General features: G+C 47.9%; 1 protein-coding gene across 2 annotated transcripts in view; it reads right to left on the bottom strand.

Moving 5' to 3' along the window:
- LOC126108732 (uncharacterized) overlaps positions 1 to 21,382 on the bottom strand; it is a 101,937-nt gene that overhangs the window by 71,157 nt on the left and 9,398 nt on the right. For both annotated transcript variants that reach the window (XM_049914068.1, XM_049914067.1), the window contains exon 2: positions 4,307 to 4,468. In XM_049914068.1, coding sequence (XP_049770025.1) covers positions 4,307 to 4,468 — 162 coding nt within the window. The remainder of the gene's footprint in view (positions 1 to 4,306; positions 4,469 to 21,382) is intronic.

The following is a 21,382-nucleotide window of genomic DNA, read 5'->3' as shown; positions in this document are numbered from 1 at the left end:
GCATTACAAATATCACTAAGGACCACTTATTAAATTAGAACAACACTTCAAAATTCTGTTAGAGACTCCATCAACACCATATGAGCTCTTGTTTTTCAGTATATTTACAATCCCCATAATTTCAGTGGAAGATGTTGGTGCCATTTCTAAACGCCTAAGGTACTGGGGAATGACATTTTTATGAAATTTTTTTTTGCTTCTTCAACTGAACCCTTTACCTCTGTTTTTGCTACCACATTCAATAAGTGATTGTTAAGAATACTTGCAATTTGCGAATTATCACTGACAACATCATCATTTACCTTTATTGCTATGGTATGCTGTGCACTGTCAGGCTGCCCCATCTCCTGTTTGACAATATTCCATATGGTTTCAATCTTATTATCCACATTATTGATTTCTGTTAAAACACATAAGCTTCTCGACTTCTTAATGACTTTCCTTAAAATATTACAGTAGTAAGCAAGTAATTTCGGATTCAGACTTATTCTGGCCTTTCCATATATTTCCCTCTTCCTCTTACACGATATCTTAATTCCCTTAGTAATGCACAGCTTACTTGGTTTTGTAATGTCTTTTTTGGATAACATTAAAGGAAAGCAACTCTCAAATATTGAGACAAATTTACGATGGAATAAATTGAATTAGTCATCATTAACATTTTGTGTGTATACTTCATCCCATTCTCTTAAAACTCTATACCCCGTTCTCGTCAATAAGCCTCCCTGCCTTGTACGAACCTGCCTGAAGCCTGTAAGGTGCTATATGTGTTATTTCCATTAACTGTGCATAATGATCAGATAGCCCTTTAACAACTGAGTACACATTAATTATTTCTGTCTGAGCACTGTCTATGACCTACTATCCTGCTGCACACGAGCTGGAAAATTTACAACAGGTACTAGATTGAAACGACCAAACAAAGATTCTAGCTCATTTTTCCTATCCGTATCTTTTAAGAAATCTAAATTAAAATCACCACAAACCACTACCTGCTTCTTTTTGTCTGACAGGTAGCTCAATAATGCCTCTAGATTTTTTATGAATTGCTGAAAGTTACCTTGAGTGGATCTGTAGATTGTTACAATTACTATAGAAGTATATTGCAGTAGCAACTCACAAGCACGTGCTTCAAGGATCTGATCTACACAAAAACTATTTGTTTCAATATTTTTGACTTTGTGTGCAGTTTTTATATAAGCAGCAACTCCTCCTTTTTCCATGTTGACTCTACATGAATAAGATGCTAATCTGTAATCCCTTAAATTTAACTTCTCCATCCCTGCTGTTACATTGTGTTGAGAGAGACGCAAAACATCTATACCTTCAGGATTTACCCAATTTTCTAGGCATACAAGAAGCTCATCTATCTTATTTTTCAATCTTCTAATGTTCTGATGAAACAGACAAATTTTATTTCTTTGGATACGGCTACAAACATTATGACACTGTTCTGTTTTAATCTCTTTCAAAACTCTATGTCGGTAACCTGACTAACCTAAAAAATGTGTCCCTCTGACTCCAGTAGTCACAGGTATTTTGTCTTGTGTGCATGTGGCCCCCCTTGCATTTTCTGCAAGAAGATCAACTAATCTATCCTTCCCCCTCCTATTCAGGTGCAGGCCATGACTAGTGTAACCCCACGTCACAATTGCATCAACAGGCACAGCACAGATATGAGATTCATTCTGGCAGCAGTAACCCCCCCCCCCCCCCTCCCCAAGCTCTCTGTTAACATGGTTGACAACCGTATTAACCCAGGGTTGGTCATGGCGGTGCAAAACATCCACAAACCCCACACAAGTGTGAGCTGTTGCTGCTCCTGTTACATCCATCTCACACCTAATATTACAGTCTGATTTGCTAGCCCGGCGGTTTCCTGCTCCTCCTACTATAAGAACATGATCCTCACCATCAAAATCTTTGCACAAGACCCCTAGATTTTCTGTAACATGGCTTAGCTTAGCACTAGGTTTCGCAATGCTTGTGGCCTGGTACTCTGACTCCTAGGCTACAGTGTAGCAACCGGCCTACACCTCTCCCATGACTGCTACCCAACAGCAGGACTCTTTTCTTTCTGCTTGACTTTGCGCCCGACCTAGCATTACAATTGTTACTAGTCTGCTGCACCCTACTTTGCTCACAAACTGTTTGAGGCTCTTCTACTTCAGGTAACAAATCAAACTTATTGCTCACTGGAATCTGAAAAGTGATTTTTGAGGTTCTCTCCTTCTGACTACGACTTCTTACTTGTTCCCAGCTCCAATTGTCTCTCTTCTCCTTCAGCCTGTCTAATTCGAAGTACACCATTTCTAGTTCAGCCTGAAGGGCACAAATCTTTTTTCCCTGTTCCACGATTTTCTTGTCACAGCTACGTAAGCTACAACTCCATTGGCGAGCCTCATTCAGGCACTATAACAAGTTCCACGCAAACCTACCGACAAACTGTCGGATCCCTCACAGAATCAGTGATATGTTTCGTTCCAAAGACGAATAAACAAGCTATTAGGAAGGTGGTCATAATGTTTTCGCTCATCAATGCACACTGTTTTAAATGTGGCGTGCTTGTCTACAGTAAAAACTACACTACTGGCCATTAAAATTGCTACACCACGAAGGTGACGTGCTACAGACGCGAAATTTAACCGACAGGAAGAGGTTTGCTCTGATAAGCAAATGATTAGCTTTTCAGATCATTCACATAAGGTTGGCGCCGGTGGCGACACCTACAACGTGCTGACATGAGGAAAGTTTCCAACCGATTTCTCATACACAAACAGCAGTTGCCCGGCATTGCCTGGTGAAAAGTTGTTGTGATGCCTCGTGTAAGGAGGAGAAATGCGTACTATCACGTTTCCGACTTTTATAAAGGTCGGATTGTAGCTTATCACAATTGCGGTTTATCGTATCCCGACATTGCTGCTCGCGTTGGTCGAGATCGAATGACTGTTAGCAGAATATGGAATCGGTGGATTCAGGAGGGTAATACGTAACGCCGTGCTGGATCCCAACGGCCTCGTATCACTAGCAGTCGAGATGACAGGCATCTTATCTGTATGGCTGTAACGGATCGTGCAGCCACATCTCGATCCCTGAGTCAACAGATGGGGATGTTTGCAAGGCAACAACCATCTGCACGAACACTTCGACAACGTTTGCAGCAGCACGGACTGTCAGCTCGGAGACCGTGCCTGCGGTTACCCTTGAGGCTGCATCACAGACAGGAGCGCCTGCGATGGTGTACTCGACGACGAACCTGGATGCACGAATGGCAAAACGTCATTTTTTCGGATGAAACCAGGTTCTGTTACAGCATCATGATGGTCGCATCCGTGTTTGGCGACATCGCGGTGAACGCACATTGGAAGAGTCTATTTGTCATTGCCATAATGAAATATCACACGGCGTGATGGTATGGGGTGCCATTGATTACACGTCTCGGTCACCTCTTGTTCGCATTGACGGCACAAACATACAACCGTTTGTTCCTTTGTATCAAATGCCACTGGTGATGTGTTATTAACCGGAAAACCGATTCTGGGAAATGAAATAGTTCAAATGGAGCTCATGGTGTATTGAAGACGTCTTTCTATAAACTTTGTTTCGTCTTTATCAGACCTGACGTATTTCTTATTTGGCTAAGAAATTACGAGTTCCGCGTTAAGACGGCAAACCACTTCAAGATCAAACCACATAGGTGTTGTAACTACTCCCAAAATAGTAACGGGATTCAGAAGAGTGCAACGTCGTCGTGCAACTGCGATTCTACCTGGATAAATTGCAACAGTTGCATTAAAAAGAAAAGGAAAAAACCTCGATATCTATTTCTCTGTAATTAAACTAAACTCTGCCAACAGGCCTCACTGTAAGCGGATATGCAGGACCATGTGGTCAGCACGCAGCTATCCAGATTAAGAGACCGGAACCGCTGCTTCTCATTCAAGTACCTCCTCAATTGGCCTCGAAAGGGCCGAGTGGACCCCGCTTGCCAACAGCGTTCGGCAGACCGGATGGTCACCCATACAAGTGCTAGCCCAGCCCGACAGCGCTTAACTTCGGTGATGTGACGGGGAGCGGTGCTACCACTGCGGCAAGGCCGTTGCCTTCTCTGTAAGTAATTAGCAATGAGAATACGCTAAGTGCCGCTTAGTGAGTGCTTCCTCACAATTCACCCAGTGGGAACGATATTACGACATTGTAAACGGCTTCGGAAGCAGCTGAGGTGCAGAGCTTAGCCTAATCGCCCCTTACATCGGACAAGACGCGTGTGCTCCAGAGCTGAGCGACGCTGCCGCCGAGCGCTCACCTCGCAGTCGTCCGCCAGGTAGTCGTAGCTGGCGGTGAACTCCCCCGTGTAGGCCGTCTCGTTGACAGCCTCGTCCAAGATCAGCGACACGTTCACCAGCATCCCCGGGTATTCCCCGTCGTCGCAGGCGCCAAAGTCCACGGTCTTCAAAGCGTACGGGCCCTGCCGGGCACAAACAATACATTGCAATGGGTCTTCCAGCACTCGTGTCGACACAACGAAACCAAGTGCTGACAAAACAATACGTTGGTGCTTCATCTTCACAAATATATAGGATGATTTCTGCACCATGTGCAAGCTCTAGGGATTGACTGAAGAGAGGATACAGATCAGAAAAGGTCTATCAAAATATCCACGGGTGTACTGCCGGTCTACAGTGTCCAACGGGCACAATATTTCGGCGATCATACATGTCGCCATCATCAGGTGAACTGACGGACTGAGCTCCTGTGAACGTGCCGGCACGGAGATCCGTAAACTATGGCTGCTCAGGGGGAACTGGGTTCGGTCGCGGCGGGGGCCGATTTAAATACCCTCCGCCCACGGCGTGCTCACTCCGCCGTCCGCGCCCCGCGCCACGGTCGCGCGGTGGAACAGATTGCGACGGCGTCTGAGATGACGTCGGTGTGATGGCTCTGTGCGCCGTGGTCGTCACAACTATACATTTGCTCGATTTACTCTTGATTAACCCAATCGCTGGTTCCCAAGCCTTGCTAAGATTATAGCCACAGTCACGGTTTATGAGTTCGTCATTGGTGCGAATTTCGATGGCCTACACGGCGGACAGAGCTATCACACCGACGTCATCTCAGACGCCGTTGCAATCTGTTCCACCGCGCGACCGTGGCGCGGGGCGCGGACGGCGGAGTGAGCGCGCCGCGGGCGGAGGGTATTTAAATCGGCCGCCGCCGCGACCGAACCCAGTTGCCCCTGAGCAGCCATAGTTTACGGATCTCCGTGCCGGCACGCTCACAGGAGCTCAGTCCGTCAGTTCACCTGATGATGGCGACATGTATGATCGCCGAAATATTGTGCCCGTTGGACACTGTAGACCGGCAGTACACCCGTGGATATTTTGATTATCAAATACGCCGGGAGAAACTCAAGAATCACAGAAAAGGTCTAATTAACTTATGCCCGGAAGTGTATGGTTTCTATGCTAGAGGCCATTTATTGATCCGTACGAGGGTCGTTCAATAAGTAATGCCCTACATTTCTTTTCTCACAACATATTTGTTGTTAAGAGTCACAATTTGGTGCCACTAACAGAGTGATTATAATTAAACTTTCAAAACGCTGTAGAAATAACACCTCTGGTCACAATTACGTCAATTTGCAACGGAATATTATCGGAGAAGGAGCAAAACGTACGGCAGAAGAAAAAAAAATTTGTGAATATTGATCAGTAGATGGCGCTGTATGTGTCAGAATACGTAAATGAAACCACCTACCATGCGCACGACCCAGTGAAGTTGGTATAAACACGCCGGGTACACGACTTTTCCTCCTTCCGCATCTGCAACGTTCGCCGTGACTGTCTCGGTGCAGAGTCGCGCTCTGCCCGTAAAGCTGCATTACAAGAACGATGGCTGTGCACAGGTCGCTCTGCAGAAGCCACAGCAGTGCACTCGCTGAGTAGCAGTCGAGGGTTGAGCATCGCTCCTCTCAGTCGCGTACTGTCAGCCATAGGCCCCCGCTTGCACGGGAGTAAAAACAAAAGTGTTCTCCGGCTCTGTTTTTATTAAAACATTGACGGGCACTTGCGCCTAGGTCTTAGCACGGACGGCACTGGGAGAAACATTTGCATGGCGTCGCCTGGCAGAGTTGTCGTGTCTTCTCGTCGTTGTGGTATGCCGAGCTTGGGTGGCGCCTTGGGGTCGCGGCGGTCACTTTCCGCCGACGACGCATGGCGTGCTTTCTTGTTGCCGCGGGCCGCGCGGCCGGCCGTCTCGAGCACTTCGGCTGCCGCAGAGTCAGTCTCTGCCTCCCCCCCCCCCCCCCAAGAACAGGGAAAAAGTAGGCCAGGACCTGGAAGCGGGCCGCGGAACCACAGAAATGTTTTCCGCCGCCCCCGTTCAGAATTCCGCGTCTGCCATCGTTATTGTAGGGTCAGCAATGCCACCGGAAAACCCAACGGTGACAACAAAAGTGGCAACTGACAATAACCTGGCAGCAAGCCCCCTTTCCGCTACCGACATGGCAAATCTACACAAAACGCAGACAGACAAATACATCGTCAGGATTTGCGATCCCGCCCCTCCCTCCCCTCTCCTCAGCCCTCTCCTGCTTGCCCACGGCTGTAACCGCCTTGCCGATCACATCCGCAGCCTGAACGGCAAGCAGAAGCCCAGTCAACCGACAAAAATCCTACCCAAACCCGCAACTGCCACCCAACCCCCTACCCGATCCCAGTTCCTCAAATCCCCCCCACTCAAGTCCACCACATCAAAGCAACAGCGTGTCAGGAAAGACAAAAAGGAGAAGCTCTCCAAGGGGAAAAAGCACTCCACCACTCCCACCCCAACCACTTCCACACCCTCTGAGGAGCCAGCGCCCCCGACAGCACCTGTCGTCGCACTGGGAGGGGACCAGGAAACACCGGCTCTGGAAGGGAACCGCGTAACCGGGCAGGACTCGGATGGTTTCGAGCTGGCGAGGAAAACCTTTCGCCAGCCGAGGCCCCCGCCGGCCCAGGGAGTGGAACCCACCCTGAACAGGTTCCAGGCGGTGGCCGATGAGTCAGAGGCACCTCAAGACACAACAACACAAACACTAAACCAGGTCACCCACCACCTCCCTCCGATCGTCGCTGAGTTCACTCAGAACTACGAGGAACTGTTCGAAATGTTGAAAACAGAAATCGGGGGAGGAAATTTCAAGGCAAAACCTGCTGGTGGTGACAAAATAAAAATAACATTACTGACACTCGAGCACTACACCACAATAAAAACACTTCTCAGCAGCAAAAACATACCCCACTACACTTTCCCCACAACAAAAACACGAAATAAAAACATAGTCATCCGGGACCTACCAAGACGAGTGGCCTCCCAGGCGATCAAAACAGACCTGACTGCCCAGGGGTACATCGTCAAGGCAGTCCAACAAATGGGACACATAGGGAGCAAATGGCCCTTGTATCAAGTCACACTACCGGACGTCCCACAAAATAAAAGGGACATTAAGATGATCCTGGCGGTCCCTGTGACCACTGAACCACTGCGCCACAAAAACAAGACGGTGCAGTGCTTCAGATGCCAGGGCCTCAACCACATTGCGGCACACTGCTCCATGGCAGTGAGGTGCAGGAAATGCGCCGAGGCCCATTACACGAGAACTTGCAACATCAAACACACGGACCCGCAAATAAGGTGCGCGCTGTGTGGGAAAAACCACACAGCGGGTTACCAAGGATGTGAGGTCCATAAAAGACACACACAGCAGGCAAAGGGCGCAAAGGCCGCCCCCCACACACGAAAAGTAAACACCACGAACCCACCCAGACACACAAGATACCAAAACATGACAACACACACAGACAAGGCCTGGGTAAAACTAAGGCCAGATACACCAAGGGCAACATATGCGGAAGTGGTTTCTCCCCAGAGGAATCATGAAAGCACTGCCCAACCACCACAACGCCAGACACTATCACAAGAACAACACCGGGAAATACACAGCAACAACGACCAGGTCCACCATGGCAGAGAAAGCCCTAGGGAACCCCACACACACTCCCCCCCCCCCCCATGGATCAGTTGTTAGGCGTAATAGTGCAGACCATGAACCTCGTCATGGAAATGATGAAGGAATTCAGGGAAGCCCAGAAGCAGAACACACAGATCCTCGTCGCCCTTCAGGCAACAGTCCAGCAGTCGCTCCCCTCTGCGACTTCCTCAGCAGTATCAAACCCCCATCATGAATAGAAGACCAAACATCCAAGGCCTGACAATGTGCGTCTTTAACGCAGACGGCATTGTTAATCAAGAGGTCGAGTTCAGAGAACTCATGAAGGAGTTCTCCATCGACATATGCATGATGGGGGAAACCCACCTAAAACCGGGAATAAAAGCGACAGTCCCCAACTATGTTAGCTACCGCAAAGACAGGCCAACCCAAGGCGGAGGAGTGGCCATATACATAAAAAGACGGATCCCCCACCACCAGGTATTCCTACCAGCTACCAATAAAATCGAAGCAGTGGCGGTGGAAGTAACCACTGCCACTGGACCCCTAACAATTGTTGAAGTCTACCGACCCCCACATGACCAGATAGATGAGGGAGACATAGCTGCTCTAGGGCAAATTGAAGGCAAACTCGTAATAGGGGGAGACTTCAATGCCAAACATCCTGATTGGAATTCTAGAGTAACCTCCAGAGCAGGCGCCAATCTGCAACAACTAGCGCGCACCCACCATTTCGAAACATGGGGTGCAGTCGAGCCCACACATTTTCCGAAAAACGGAAGCAGGCCCGATGTGTTAGATATAGCTCTCACTAGGAGGATCGCAGGATTTGTGACCGCAAGGACAATCAACAGAATGTCCTCCGACCACAACCCAGTGATTCTAGAAGTCGATGTGGGAGAATGGGTAGCACTCGCACGGTACCAAACGTCTTACAAACGCACAGACTGGGAGCGATACCAAGAAACTGTCGCCTCTGATATCGCTCGCGCTCCGCCACCTACTGCCGAAACAGTAGAACAAGCGCTACAAGACTTGACAGGCTCCATCTTGCAGGCAGCGGAAGAGGCCACCCCACCACAAAGGGATGGCCCTCCACCGCAAATACAGCTCCCGGAACACTTGCTAGCTCACATCCGACACAAGAACAGAGTGGCAAAAGAGTGGAAGATCACCAGAAATCAGGCCACCAGGAGGCTGCTCAATCGTCTACAGAGAGAACTGAAGGTAGCGCTCAATGAGCACAGAAACCAGCAATGGCAAAACCGCCTGACAGCTCTCAAAGTAGACGATCACACACTATGGCAAGCGACCAAACAGTTTACAGAAAGACGCGCTAGGATGCCACCACTGCACGGCGAGCAGCCACGCTGGAAAGGCCAACGCCCTCGCCGACTCCTTCGAGAAGCAGTTCCAAGCGGCAGAACCCGAGGATGACGAGCATGAAAGAGTGGTCCGTCGACAGCTGGCTGTCTTCCTCAATGCCGAGGAAGACCCAGAGGACGAACCCATACATTTTGCCCCCGAGGACGTGGCAAGAGTAATTAGGTCCCTCCCTACAAAAAAGGCACCAGGGCACGATAGTGTCACCAATCAGTTAGTCAAAAAACTCCCACCCACAGCAATCACACACCTCGGGAACGTCCTCAACGAGATTACTCGATCCCGTGTTTTCCCAGCTTGCTGGAAACATGCGGAAGTGGTCGCGATACACAAACCAGGGAAATACCCTCTATTCCCGCAGCACTACAGGCCGATTAGCCTCTTGCCAACTCTCAGCAAGATCTATGAGCGCCTCCTGCTAAGGCCCATACAAGAACATATTACCAGAGAGCAAATTCTGCCGGATTTCCAATTTGGATTCCGGCAGAACCACTCTGCCCCACAGCAGGTGATGAGAATGGTTGAAGCAGCCACAGAAGGCTTCAACCACAGAGGCTACTGCGGGATAGTGCTACTAGACGTAGCCAAAGCCTTTGATTCAGTATGGCATAGAGGGCTACTCTACAAGTTGTACACACAAGGGTTTCCCGGGAGAATAGTTCAGCTAATCAAGAGCTACCTCTCGAACAGGACTTTCTCCGTCAAAGTAGAAACTGCTACCTCCACCAGAAGGCGTATTCGTGCCGGGGTGCCGCAGGGATCGGTCCTGGGGTCCGTATTGTACAGTTTGTACACTGCGGACACCCCAACGGCCCCCTGGTGCACACCGCGCAGTACGCGGACGACACAGCCTTCTACACAAGAAGAAATGCGAACAAGGACCTGGTCATTCGTAGGCTACAAAGGGTTTTAGACGACACAGAAACCTGGGCCCGTCGCTGGCGCATCACCATCAATTCTGAAAAGACGCAGGCAATGCTGATTACCCGAAGGCTCGGAAGGCGCGAACCTCCTCAACGTCCCCCCCTCCATCTCCACCTAAATGGAACCCGACTCCCCTGGCGCAGAACCGCCAAGTACCTTGGCGTAACCTTGGACTCTCGTCTTACGTGGAAACCCCACATAGACGAGGTCCACAGGAAGGTCTGCGCCAGAATGTCCATCCTATACCCTATCCTGAACACAACCAGCTCCCTTCCCTGCCCAGTAGCAGTAAATGTATACCCGGCCCTGATCCGGCCGGTAATGGAGTATGCGTGCCCTGTCTGGGGATACGCGGCAACGCAGCACCTGGACAAACTCCAGAGTCTGCAGAACCGCGCCCTCAGAAGGGCACTACATCTACCACTTGGATTCCCCACAGACGACCTGCACGCCGCAGCCGAAATCCCACCCCTGAGAGAGCGTTTCCAGGATCTGGCAAGGGCCTTCTATGAAGGTTCCTCCAGATCCGGAAATGCACTCATCCACTCCCTAGGTCGGTATGACATGTCCCGCGATAAACACAAGCGCCCTATGACGATCTTCGACGATTAAGTCGAAGAGAAAATCCCAACACCGAATCCATCATCCTGTTCCTTCCCATGTAACAACAAACTTCTCGCCTACCTCAGGCAAGTACCAGACACACTCACAATCATCACAAATCACAGACACCAAAAAATATAGAAAAAACACACACACACACGTACACAGGGGAGTAAAAGCCAAAAGGCTACAAACTTCCCCTCACACTTCCCCAAAGAGGGGAATGTATTAGATGAGAGCAGCAGCACAGCAGTGCAGGAGGAGGCGAGTGGCGGTGTGCAAACGTGTGGTGCATGGAGAACTGCCGGAACGTTGGGCGTACCCGTGAGCACGGTGCGTAAAATCCTACGAAACATTCTTCTTTGCTATCCATTCAGAATTTCCCATGTGCACGAGTTGCTTCCTGTTGGCCTGCCAGCAAGAGAGAGACGTTTGCTTTAGAATTTCTTGCTCGCACAGAAGTGGACAATGATTGACCGTGGAAGATTTTGTGGACAGACGAAGCCCACTTTCTTCAGACAGGATATGACAGTACACAGAATTGTCGAATATGGGCAACGGAAAATCCACACGCAAACCAACAAGTACCACTTCATGCTGAAAAGGTCTCTGTGTGTTGCGGGTTTACGGCATGGTTTTTCATAGGGCCATATTTTTTGTAAGAGACAGGTGCTTCCGCTCCTGTTACCTGTACCGTCACTGGTAAGCGCTATCAGTGTATTTTGCGCAACCACTTCATTCCAGCTCTTCAACAGCGTGGGTGTGTGGATGAAATCATTTTTATGCAAGATGGCGCACCTCCGCACACTGAAAATCCAATTGAGCAGCTGCCGAAGTACCATTTCGGAAATGCTAGAATTTTGAGCCGCCATTTCCTTACAGCCTGGCCGTCTCTATCACCTGATCTTGATCCGTGTGATTTCTGGCTGTGCGGCTGTCTGAAAGATGTTGCGTTCAGTGATCCGACTGCAAACTTAGCTACATTTAAGACACGCATTGCGCAACACATTCTGAACGTGATCCCGGAAACACTTTGAAGAGTTGTGGAACATGCTGTCTCTCGATTTCGACTGAAACGGTGGACAGCATATTGAACACGTTTTGCACCAGTCACAAGGAAATTAATAATCCGATTTCATTATGATTGGTGCTCTTTATGCGGATATTGCCCTCAGGACAATTAAAAACTGATTTTTCCCAAACCATGTGATATGACCTTGCCTTGGTGGATGGGCTTACGTAATTAACAGTATGACACCTATATGCCCATGCACATTGAGCAGTACACTTTGTTTGACGTCAAACGTACGCCTTAGGCTTTGTTGTATGATTCATTTGTAGTCAACCTCTATTAAACAATGACTCTTACAGCGCTATCTATTGCTACATTCTGTAACTATTTATTTTTCTTCTACGGTAGATTTTCCCCCTTCTCCGTTAATGTTCCGTTGCAATTTGATTTTATTCTGACCAGTGGCGTTATTTCTGCAGCGGTTTGAAAGTTTAACTTTAATTATAGTCATCCTGTACATGAACTTGTCTTGTCCAAGTCCTACTTTTCTACATAGTCTCCATCACATTCTATGGCTGCACGCCATCGTTGTGGAAGAGCATGTATTCCCTGCTATTAAAAGCTCTTGTCCTGTAGGCGTAGCCATGTTTTCACTGCATGACTCACACCCTCGTCATCTTCAAAGTGTGTTCCCCATACAGAGCCTGTAAGCGGCCCAAAGAGATGCAGGTCCGAGGGTGCAAGGTCTGGACTGTAGGGCGGATGACGCAATGATTTCCAACCCAATGGGGCGATGTGTTCCCGGGTTCTCACACTTGTGTGTGGGCGTGCATTATCGTGTTGGAGCAAGTTTTATACTGGATTCTTGTCCGATCGAACACATCCGAAACGGTTCTGGAATTTATTCGAAGTCTTCACGTACGCCTCTGAATTGATGGTTAACCGTATTGGAATCACATCCACGAGAATAACATCATGAAAATCTAAGAAGACTGTCACCATGACTCTTCCAGCAATGATGGTTGTCTTGATTTTTCTCTTTTGTGGTGAATCAGGATGATGGCACTCCATGGACTGCCTTTTTGTTTCCGGCGCAAAGTGGTGCATCCAGCTTTCGTCCCCTGTAACGATCCATGACAGAAGTGTGTCTCCGTCGGTTTCTAAACGCTCCTACAATTCAGATGAAATGGTCTTTCTTTGAATCTTGTGGCCCGCTGTGAGCATTCGTGGAGCCCATCGTGAGCACCTCTTTGACTATCTGAGAGCCTCCATCATTGCAGACGCACTTCCAATGCTGACCGACAACAGTAGAGCCAGTTGTCGACTTGTGATGCGTCGGTCGGCACGAATAATGGCATCCGCACGATTCGGCATGTCTTGATCAGTGGCTGCGACAGGACGTCCCGAGCGGGGCTGATCGTGGAGCTCTCTTTCTGCATTTCCCGATGCTCTAACTTTCTTTACCCATCACCCAACTGTACTCCTATGAACTGCAGCATCGCCAAACACTGCAAACAAATGTTTATGGATGTTCACCACGGTTTCTGTTTCTGCACACAAGAATTCAATAACAGCACGCTGCTTGTAACGTGGGTTGTATGTAGAAGCCATTTTGACGCTGTACTACGGGTCTGCCACTTGCCAGAACGGTTCTAAACCTCCCGGCGCAGGGAACAAACACCAAATGTGAAGCACCCACTAGGACGTTTGTCTGTGTATTTTAAATTTTTTTAAAAACTGTGGGACGTTAGTTACTGAACTACACTCGTACATTGTTGCAGAGACTGCGGTATAATACGCGCTGTCGCATGTAGCCACGGTTACAAAATGTGTTGGGAACGTTTCCCGTGTGCCTCATCTCATCCGTGTACGCGCTGCAGCGTGCTCTGTGTGACACGTCCGCACTGGCCAGGCTGCACCCGGACAGTGCCACAGGCAGCACGGATACACTGCTTCAGCGTCTCCACATCTGGAGTGGGCTCTGCCTGCATGATGCTACTGAGATGACCCCCTAACCAGAAGTCGCACGGGTTGAGGTCCGGTGAACGGGCAGGCCATGCGACTGGAACCACGCCGCCTCGATGTGACCCACCGACAAGGGAGGGCAAGACTGAGACGCGTCCTGGCGTTGACGGCGATGTGAGCTGGAGCATCTGCACGTAGTAGCCGTACAATCCTCCGAATCATCAACTGCACTTCTTCCAGCAGGGGGGATAAAGTCAGCCACAACAAGTTCCGGCCTGTTATGTGTCTTGGAATGAAGATCGATCCCAAAATACGGTCGCCAGTTATTCCGGCCGACACATTCTGGCTGCACCGATGCTGGTCACTCGCTGTCGCCATACCCTGCGGGTTCTGCATAATATGCCACAGATGACTGTCCCGAAAGTTGATGATGCCACTCCGCGTAAAGGTGGCCTCATCTGTGAATGGGATGGATGACACAAATCCCGGAATGGTGGTTGCCAGTCGGAGAAACCAGTGACAAAGCTGATCCCGATGTGGAAAGTCTGTCGCTAGTAAGCCCTGCATACGCTGTGATAGGGTAGCAACAGTTGTCATCGAGAATGTCCCACACGGTCGTCTGACGCACCGTGTACTGGGGGGGGGGGGGGGGAGGTAGAGGGGGGGCAACTTTATGGTACGGACACGGCAGTCGCCTTCCACAGTGTTAGTCACATTTTCCTCCAAGTCTGGTGTCCAAACAATTGGGGTACGTCCTTCATGATTTCTAGCTTCCTGAAACGACCCCGTGTCAGACAAACGGCGAAACACTGTTGCAAACATTGACAGCTGTGCCAGAATGAGATTTTCACTCTGCAGCGGAGTGTGCGCTGATATGAAACTTCCTGGCAGATTAAAACTGTGAGCCGAACCGAGACTCGAACTCGGCACCTTTGCCTTTCGCGGGCAAGTGCTCTACCTATGGAGCTACCCAAGCACGACTCACGCCCCGTCCTCACTGCTTTACTTCAGCCAGTTTCATTGAGAGCTGTGGTTGTTGGAGGGAAGAGTTCTGATACAACGTTACTTCCAGCAACCCGTTGCTATTTGCCTTTCCGTAAGTAAGCACCATGTCGGCGAGTTCTCGATTCGAATATGGGGGGATTGTGTATAAAGCTTCATCACGTCCACTACAAGGTGAATCAGCAAGAGAAGTGAATCGGACACAACGTTACCAAATACTGTGGCTTGAGAGGGCGCTAGGGCAAGACATACGAGGAACAGTACCACCCTCTAGGAGGAAACCATGCATTCTCTGTAACAAAATAAGTGACCTCTAACATGGAAACCATGCCTTTCCGTAAATAAGTTCGTTACACTATGTTTGTTCCGTATCCTCTCATCGATAGAACGCTAGAGTTTGCACATGGTGGTAAAAATCACCCTATATAAAGGAGAAACGTTATTTAACATTGTTCCCAAAAATCTCTAATAGTTTACCTCAAAGTTTTACACAAGGCTCTTATAAGCGATTGAAAGAACATAAGCTACACATTTTCTTAAACAACAATGCACATATTTTTCTGTTAAAACCGAGTCCGAGAAAAACAGTGCTGTTCTGTGTTATGAAAAGTGTGGCTTCGACTCCTTTCTCACAGATGGCTTCTGTTACGGTAGCAGAATGTTTAAACCATTATACAAAATTTTTATCCCTCATATATCGTTTCTCAGGGAATATAATTTTAAGCAATATATGTCTACCGAACAAAGTGCTGTTTTGTTTTCTTCCTCGAAGTCGGATTTCACATAAACTTGTATGATCAGAAATTTGTATGTCTACCTGATAGGCTTGTGATTAGAGTACTGTTACGCAGTGTGAATCATCCTAAACTTTGTAATGCCATTTGTCCGTGGATTAAGACTGCGATGTATGTCTCATATCAAGCAGCTGCAGAGGTCTCTCTTGTACCCCAGATACCAATGATCGTAACCGATCTATCCATTCATTTTAAGTCAATCAACATTTATTTTGCAATAACAGAGAATGCTCACGGACTGGCATATAAGTACGTTGGAACGGATTTACGATCAGAGTGTTTGTACCGTCGTGAACTGTATGTACCGTTTCACTGACACTTGGCACACAGTAGCACAGAAACTAAAATTGTACTCTGTACTACCAGGGCATAGGCTACAACAACTATTGTACAAACAACAGTACACGAGTGTACAGGGTGAAGCGAAATTCGCGCACTCGGGCTTCGCAGCCCACCACATGTCCAGTAACGACCTCTGTCAACACACACATCCGGCGCTGTACGGTTGGTGCTTCCGGAGGCGAACCACGGCCGAGTTCTACCGGCGGTGCCTGAAAGGCGCACTCGGCACACCAGCAGACGACCAGCAGTACCTGCCGCGACTGAGGAGAACCGAGGCGAAACTCCTTCAAGTAAAGAAACAACAAATGAGAGGCGTCCTCAGCAGAAGCAATGCGTATGGCGAGGTGGATCAAGAGCCACTCACCGTGCACCACCTACAGGGTGTCCAGAAAAGGACTCCCTGATTTCAAAATTAGATATCTCGAAAACAAAGATCGATAGAGGAATACAATAAACGGTATGTTTATTGTGAAAGCTGTAATAAGTTTACACAGCAGTTTGAAATAATAGTTACAAAAGCTGCTAACAGATGGCGCTGTACGCTGTACAGCTCATATCAGCATACATAAGTCAAATAATCGTATGAAAACAATCTTTGCAAACAATCACATCACAATGTTTTCAAAATGTTCACCATCGGCACTACAGAGGTGACGCAATCGAAGAATGAAATTCGCCATCACATTTCGTAGTGTCTCAACCGAAATGGATTCACATGCCACAGAGATCGCCGATTCGAGCTCGTCCAGCGTGGCGGGATGCTTCGGGTAGACCGTGTCTTTCACTGTGCCCCACAAAAAAAGTCACAGGGAGTCAAATCCGGCGAATATGGAGGCCAATCCATGCCTGCAGCAGTAAATTTGGGATATTCCAAAGCAATGACTCGATTCCCGAAGTATTCCTCAAAAAGCGAAACACTTGTTCGGTCCGATGTGGTCGGGCTCCATCTTGCATAAACCATTCAGTACCTGGTCGATCCTCTAACGCTTGCTGTGTGGCGACAAATTGTTCCGAAATTGCAACGTAACGTGCACCAGTGACCGTTTCTCGAATGAAAAAAGGGCCAGTAATGCCTCTGCTGCATACTGCAGCCTTCACAGTAACTTTAGGAGAATACAGGGGTTTCGCTTCACACCAATATGGCTTTTCGGAATCCCAAAATCGCCAGTTCTGCTTATTCACGTATCCATTCATCTGTAAACCAGATGCAGCCCAACATCAAATCCTTCACTATCAATCATTGTGAGCATCTGATTAGCAAAGGCAACCCTTTGTTGCACAGCTCGTACGGGTATGGCCTGTGCGTTTGAATTTTGAATGGAAACATGTGTAGGCTCTTTCTCAGTATTTTCTGCGTGCTGGAACGCTTCAAACCAGTCTCAGATGCAATTCTACGGACGGATGACATTGGATTTCGCTGAATAATTCCAGAAACTGTGGCGATATTTTCAGGCGTAACTGAGGTTTGCTTGCGGGCAACATGCCCCACTAGATCATCAGTTACGCTGCCTGTTCGTTGAAATTTTGCGAACAGCGTACGAATGGTTTTCGCATCGGATCCTTTTGGAACATTAAATCGTGCTTGAGAACTTCGCCTTGTTGCTGTACTCGTACGGAGTACATTGAAAAAGTTCAGAGAAGGGCAGCACGTTTTGATTTATCGCGAAATATGAGATAGAGTGTCACTGAAATGATGCTGGATTTAGGCTGGACATCATTAAAGCACAGGCGTTTTACGTTGTGGAGCAATCTTCTCACGAAATTTAAATCACCAACTTTCTCCTCCGAATGCGAAAATATTTTGTTGACGCCGACCTACGTAAAGAGAAACGATCCCCATGATAAAATGAGCTCGTACGGAAGGATATAGGTATTCACCGTTTCCGCGCGCTATACGAGATTGGAATAATAGAGAATTGTGAAGGTGGTTCGATGAACCCTATGCCATGCACTTAAATGTTATTTACAGAGTATCCGTGTAGTTGTAGACGAAGATGAGGTCTGACTTTTTCTTCGCATGTGTCGACAGCATGCAGTTGAAAGCTCGAGGGCAATATCGCAGGGGTCCACGCTTCTCCACTATAACTGAGGAACGCTGTGGGCACCTCTGGGCCACATTAGAAACTTATGCGTTGCAGTCGGAGACAGTTACGGGGTTTCGTAAAAGCGGTCCTTTAATTCTGTTGCGCAGTGTAGTGCTTGAATGCGTTTTGCGAAGACGGTCTTCAACAGCTAGTTGTACAACCCAGCCGCACGGTGTGGCCGCGCGGTTTGAAGCGCCATGTCACGGATTGTGGAGCCCCTCCTGCCGGAGGTTCGAGTCCTCTCTCTTGTTCTTAGCATAAGTTAGTTTAAGTAGTGTGTAGTGTCTTGAAAGGAGGGTATAAGATGAACATCAACAAAAGAAAAACGAGGATAATGGAATGTTGTCGAATTAAGTCGGCTGATGCTGAGGGAATTAGATTAGGAAATGAGACACTCAAAGTAGTAAAGGAGTTCTGCTATTTGGGAAGCAAAATAACTGATGATGGTCGAAGTAGAGAGGATATAAAATGTAGACTGGCAATGGCAAGGAAAGCGTTTCTGAAGAAGAGAAATTTGTTAACATCGAGTATAGATGTAAGTGTCAGGAAGTCGTTTCTGAAACTATTTGTATGGGGTGTAACCATGTATCGAAGTGAAACGTGGACGATAAATAGCTTAGACAAGAAGACAATAGAAGCTTTCGAGATGTGGTGCTACAGAAGAATGCTGAAGATGATAACTAATGAAGAGGTATTGAATAGAATTGGGGAGAAGAGGAGCTTGTGGCACAAGGTGACTAGAAGAAGGGAGTAGGACATGTTCTGAGACATCGAGGGATGACCAATTTACTATTGGAGAGCCACGTGGAGGGTAAAAATCGTAGAGGGAGACCAAGAGATGTATACACAAGCAGATTCAGAAGGATGTAGGCTGCAGTAGGTACTGGGAGATGAAGAAGGTTGCACAGGATAGAGTAGCATGGAGAGCTGCATTAAACCAGTCTGAGGACTGGACCACAACAACAACAACAAGTCTAGGGACCAATGACCTCAGCAGTTTGGTCCCTTAGGAATTCACACATTTCTACAACCTACACGCAATGAAATTAATTTAGACCTTGCAGTTACAGGCAGGCCTGTGCTTAACGACAGTGTAAGTAGAGAAATAGAGATTAGTGATAATGATGTCAAAATAGCTTCGACTGTTATCGAAGTTCGTAAACTCAACAGAAAGACTGGGCTACAAATTATGCTGGACCAGGTAAGCGGCAATTAGCTCCCTACTTAAATAGTGAATAGACAACATTTAGTTCAAACATTATTGAAGCATACGAATTATTGCAAGTTTTAAACTCTCTGTAGATAACACTCTGGAATATTATTTGCCTATTAAATGTATCAAGGGCACAAAACAAACCTCAATCCTGGTTTTATGAGAAAATTCGGAAAATACTGAAGAAGCAGAGATTGTTGAACTCTCGGTTCAGAAAAGGAGGTGCAAATGTCTACCGGCAAAATTTAGAAAGAAATTTATGGGTCATCGAAAAGATCGAAGCGTGAAGCGTACAAAATCTTCCGCTGTCGTACGTTAGCGTGAGATCTCGCCGAGAATTCGAGAAAATTCTCGACCTATGTACACCAAGTGGGTCGCAGGCCTGCAGTCAGTCACTCGTCGACCAGTTTCGTGTGGCAGTCAAAGACAATAAAAGGAAAGGAGAAGTTGCAAGCGTCGAGTTAAAAAAAAAAAAAAACACACATAGCCAGGTCGTTGAGATGTACCGTCGTTAGGCCGTTGCAGCCACTCACGTCTGGAGGCAGCGGCTGAGTGTGGGGGGAGGCGGGTGGGGGGTGACTGAAAGGGAGGCCACCCCCGGCCGTCTGTACCTGGGGTGGCCTGCTTCTGTCGAGGGCTTCGTCATCTGGAAGCCCCCCCAGGACAGCTGTTTGTAATAAAATCTCAAACAAGGCCAAAACGTGTTCGGTAATTAAGAGGCAGTCAGGAGTTTGGGGCTGCATTATCAGGCTATTGCGCTTGCCGATGGAGTGTTCAGAATTTGTATATTTGCATGAAATCTAAAAAATACAGAACGATAAGCATTAGCTGATAGCAAACGACTCTATGCCGCCACCGTTCATTCCGCGTAAGGCACGGAAAGGTAAGACAAATTAGCACTCCTACAGAGGTGTAAACAGTCGTCTCTCCCTCACTTTATTGAAAAGAGAAACAGGAAAGGAAATTACTTCTAGTGGTGTGACGTAGCCTCTGCAATGCACCACACGGTGGCTTGCACTGTACGTATATAGATGGAGGTGTACATCTACATCTGCATCTACATTTACATCAGTACTCTCCTAATCGCACTTAAGTGCCTGACAGACAGTTCATCGAACCACCTTCACAATAACTCTCTATTATCCGCCTCTCGAACAGCGCGTGGGAAAAAACGAGTTCTGATTTTCCTTATTTTATTATGATGATCGTTTCTGCCTGTATAGGTCGGCGTCAACAAGATGTTTTCGCATTCAGAGGAGAAAGTTGGTGATTGAAATTTCGTAAGAAGATTCCTCCACAACGAAAAACGCCTTTGTTATAATGATGTCCATCCTAGATCCTGTATCATGTCCGTGACGCTCTCTCCCGTATTTCTTGATAGTACAAAACGTGCTGCTCTCCTCTTAACTTCCTCGGTGTACTCCGTTAATCCTATCTGGTAAGGATCCCGCACCGCGCAGTACTGCTCCAAAAGAGGACGGACAAGCATAATATAGGCAGTCTCTTTAGTAGGTCTGTTGCATCTTCTTAGTGTTCTGCCAGTAAAACGCAGTCTTTGATTCGCTTTCCCCACAACGTTGGAAGGACTCTCTGGTCCGGCGGTTCTAGGTGCTTCAGTGCAGAACAAAAAAATGGTTCAAATGGCTCTGAGCACTATGGGACTTAACATCTATGGTCATCAGTCCCCTAGAACTTAGAACTACTTAAACCTAACTAACCTAAGGATAGCACACAACACCCAGCCATCACGAGGCAGAGAAAATCCCTGACCCCGCCGGGAATCGAACCCGGGAACCCGTGCGTGGGAAGCGAGAACGCTAAAGCACGACCACGAGATGCGGGCTCAGTGCAGAACCACACGGCTGCTAAGGTCGCAGATTCGAATCCTTCCTTGGGCATGGATGTTTGTGATGTCCTTAGGTTCGTAAGATTTAAGTAGTTCTATGTCTAGGGGACTGATGACCTCAGATGTTAAGTCCCATAGTGCTTAGAGCAATTTTGAACCCACAACGTTTTCTATGTGTTCTTTCCAGTTTTCGAGCATTTAAAGAGAATTTTCCTACCACG

This window comes from Schistocerca cancellata, chromosome 11, assembly GCF_023864275.1.
Source record: "Schistocerca cancellata isolate TAMUIC-IGC-003103 chromosome 11, iqSchCanc2.1, whole genome shotgun sequence".
NCBI lineage: Eukaryota > Metazoa > Arthropoda > Insecta > Orthoptera > Acrididae > Schistocerca > Schistocerca cancellata.
The sequence above is the reverse complement of the archived record's forward strand: the minus strand, read 5'-3'. Positions and strand labels throughout refer to the sequence as shown.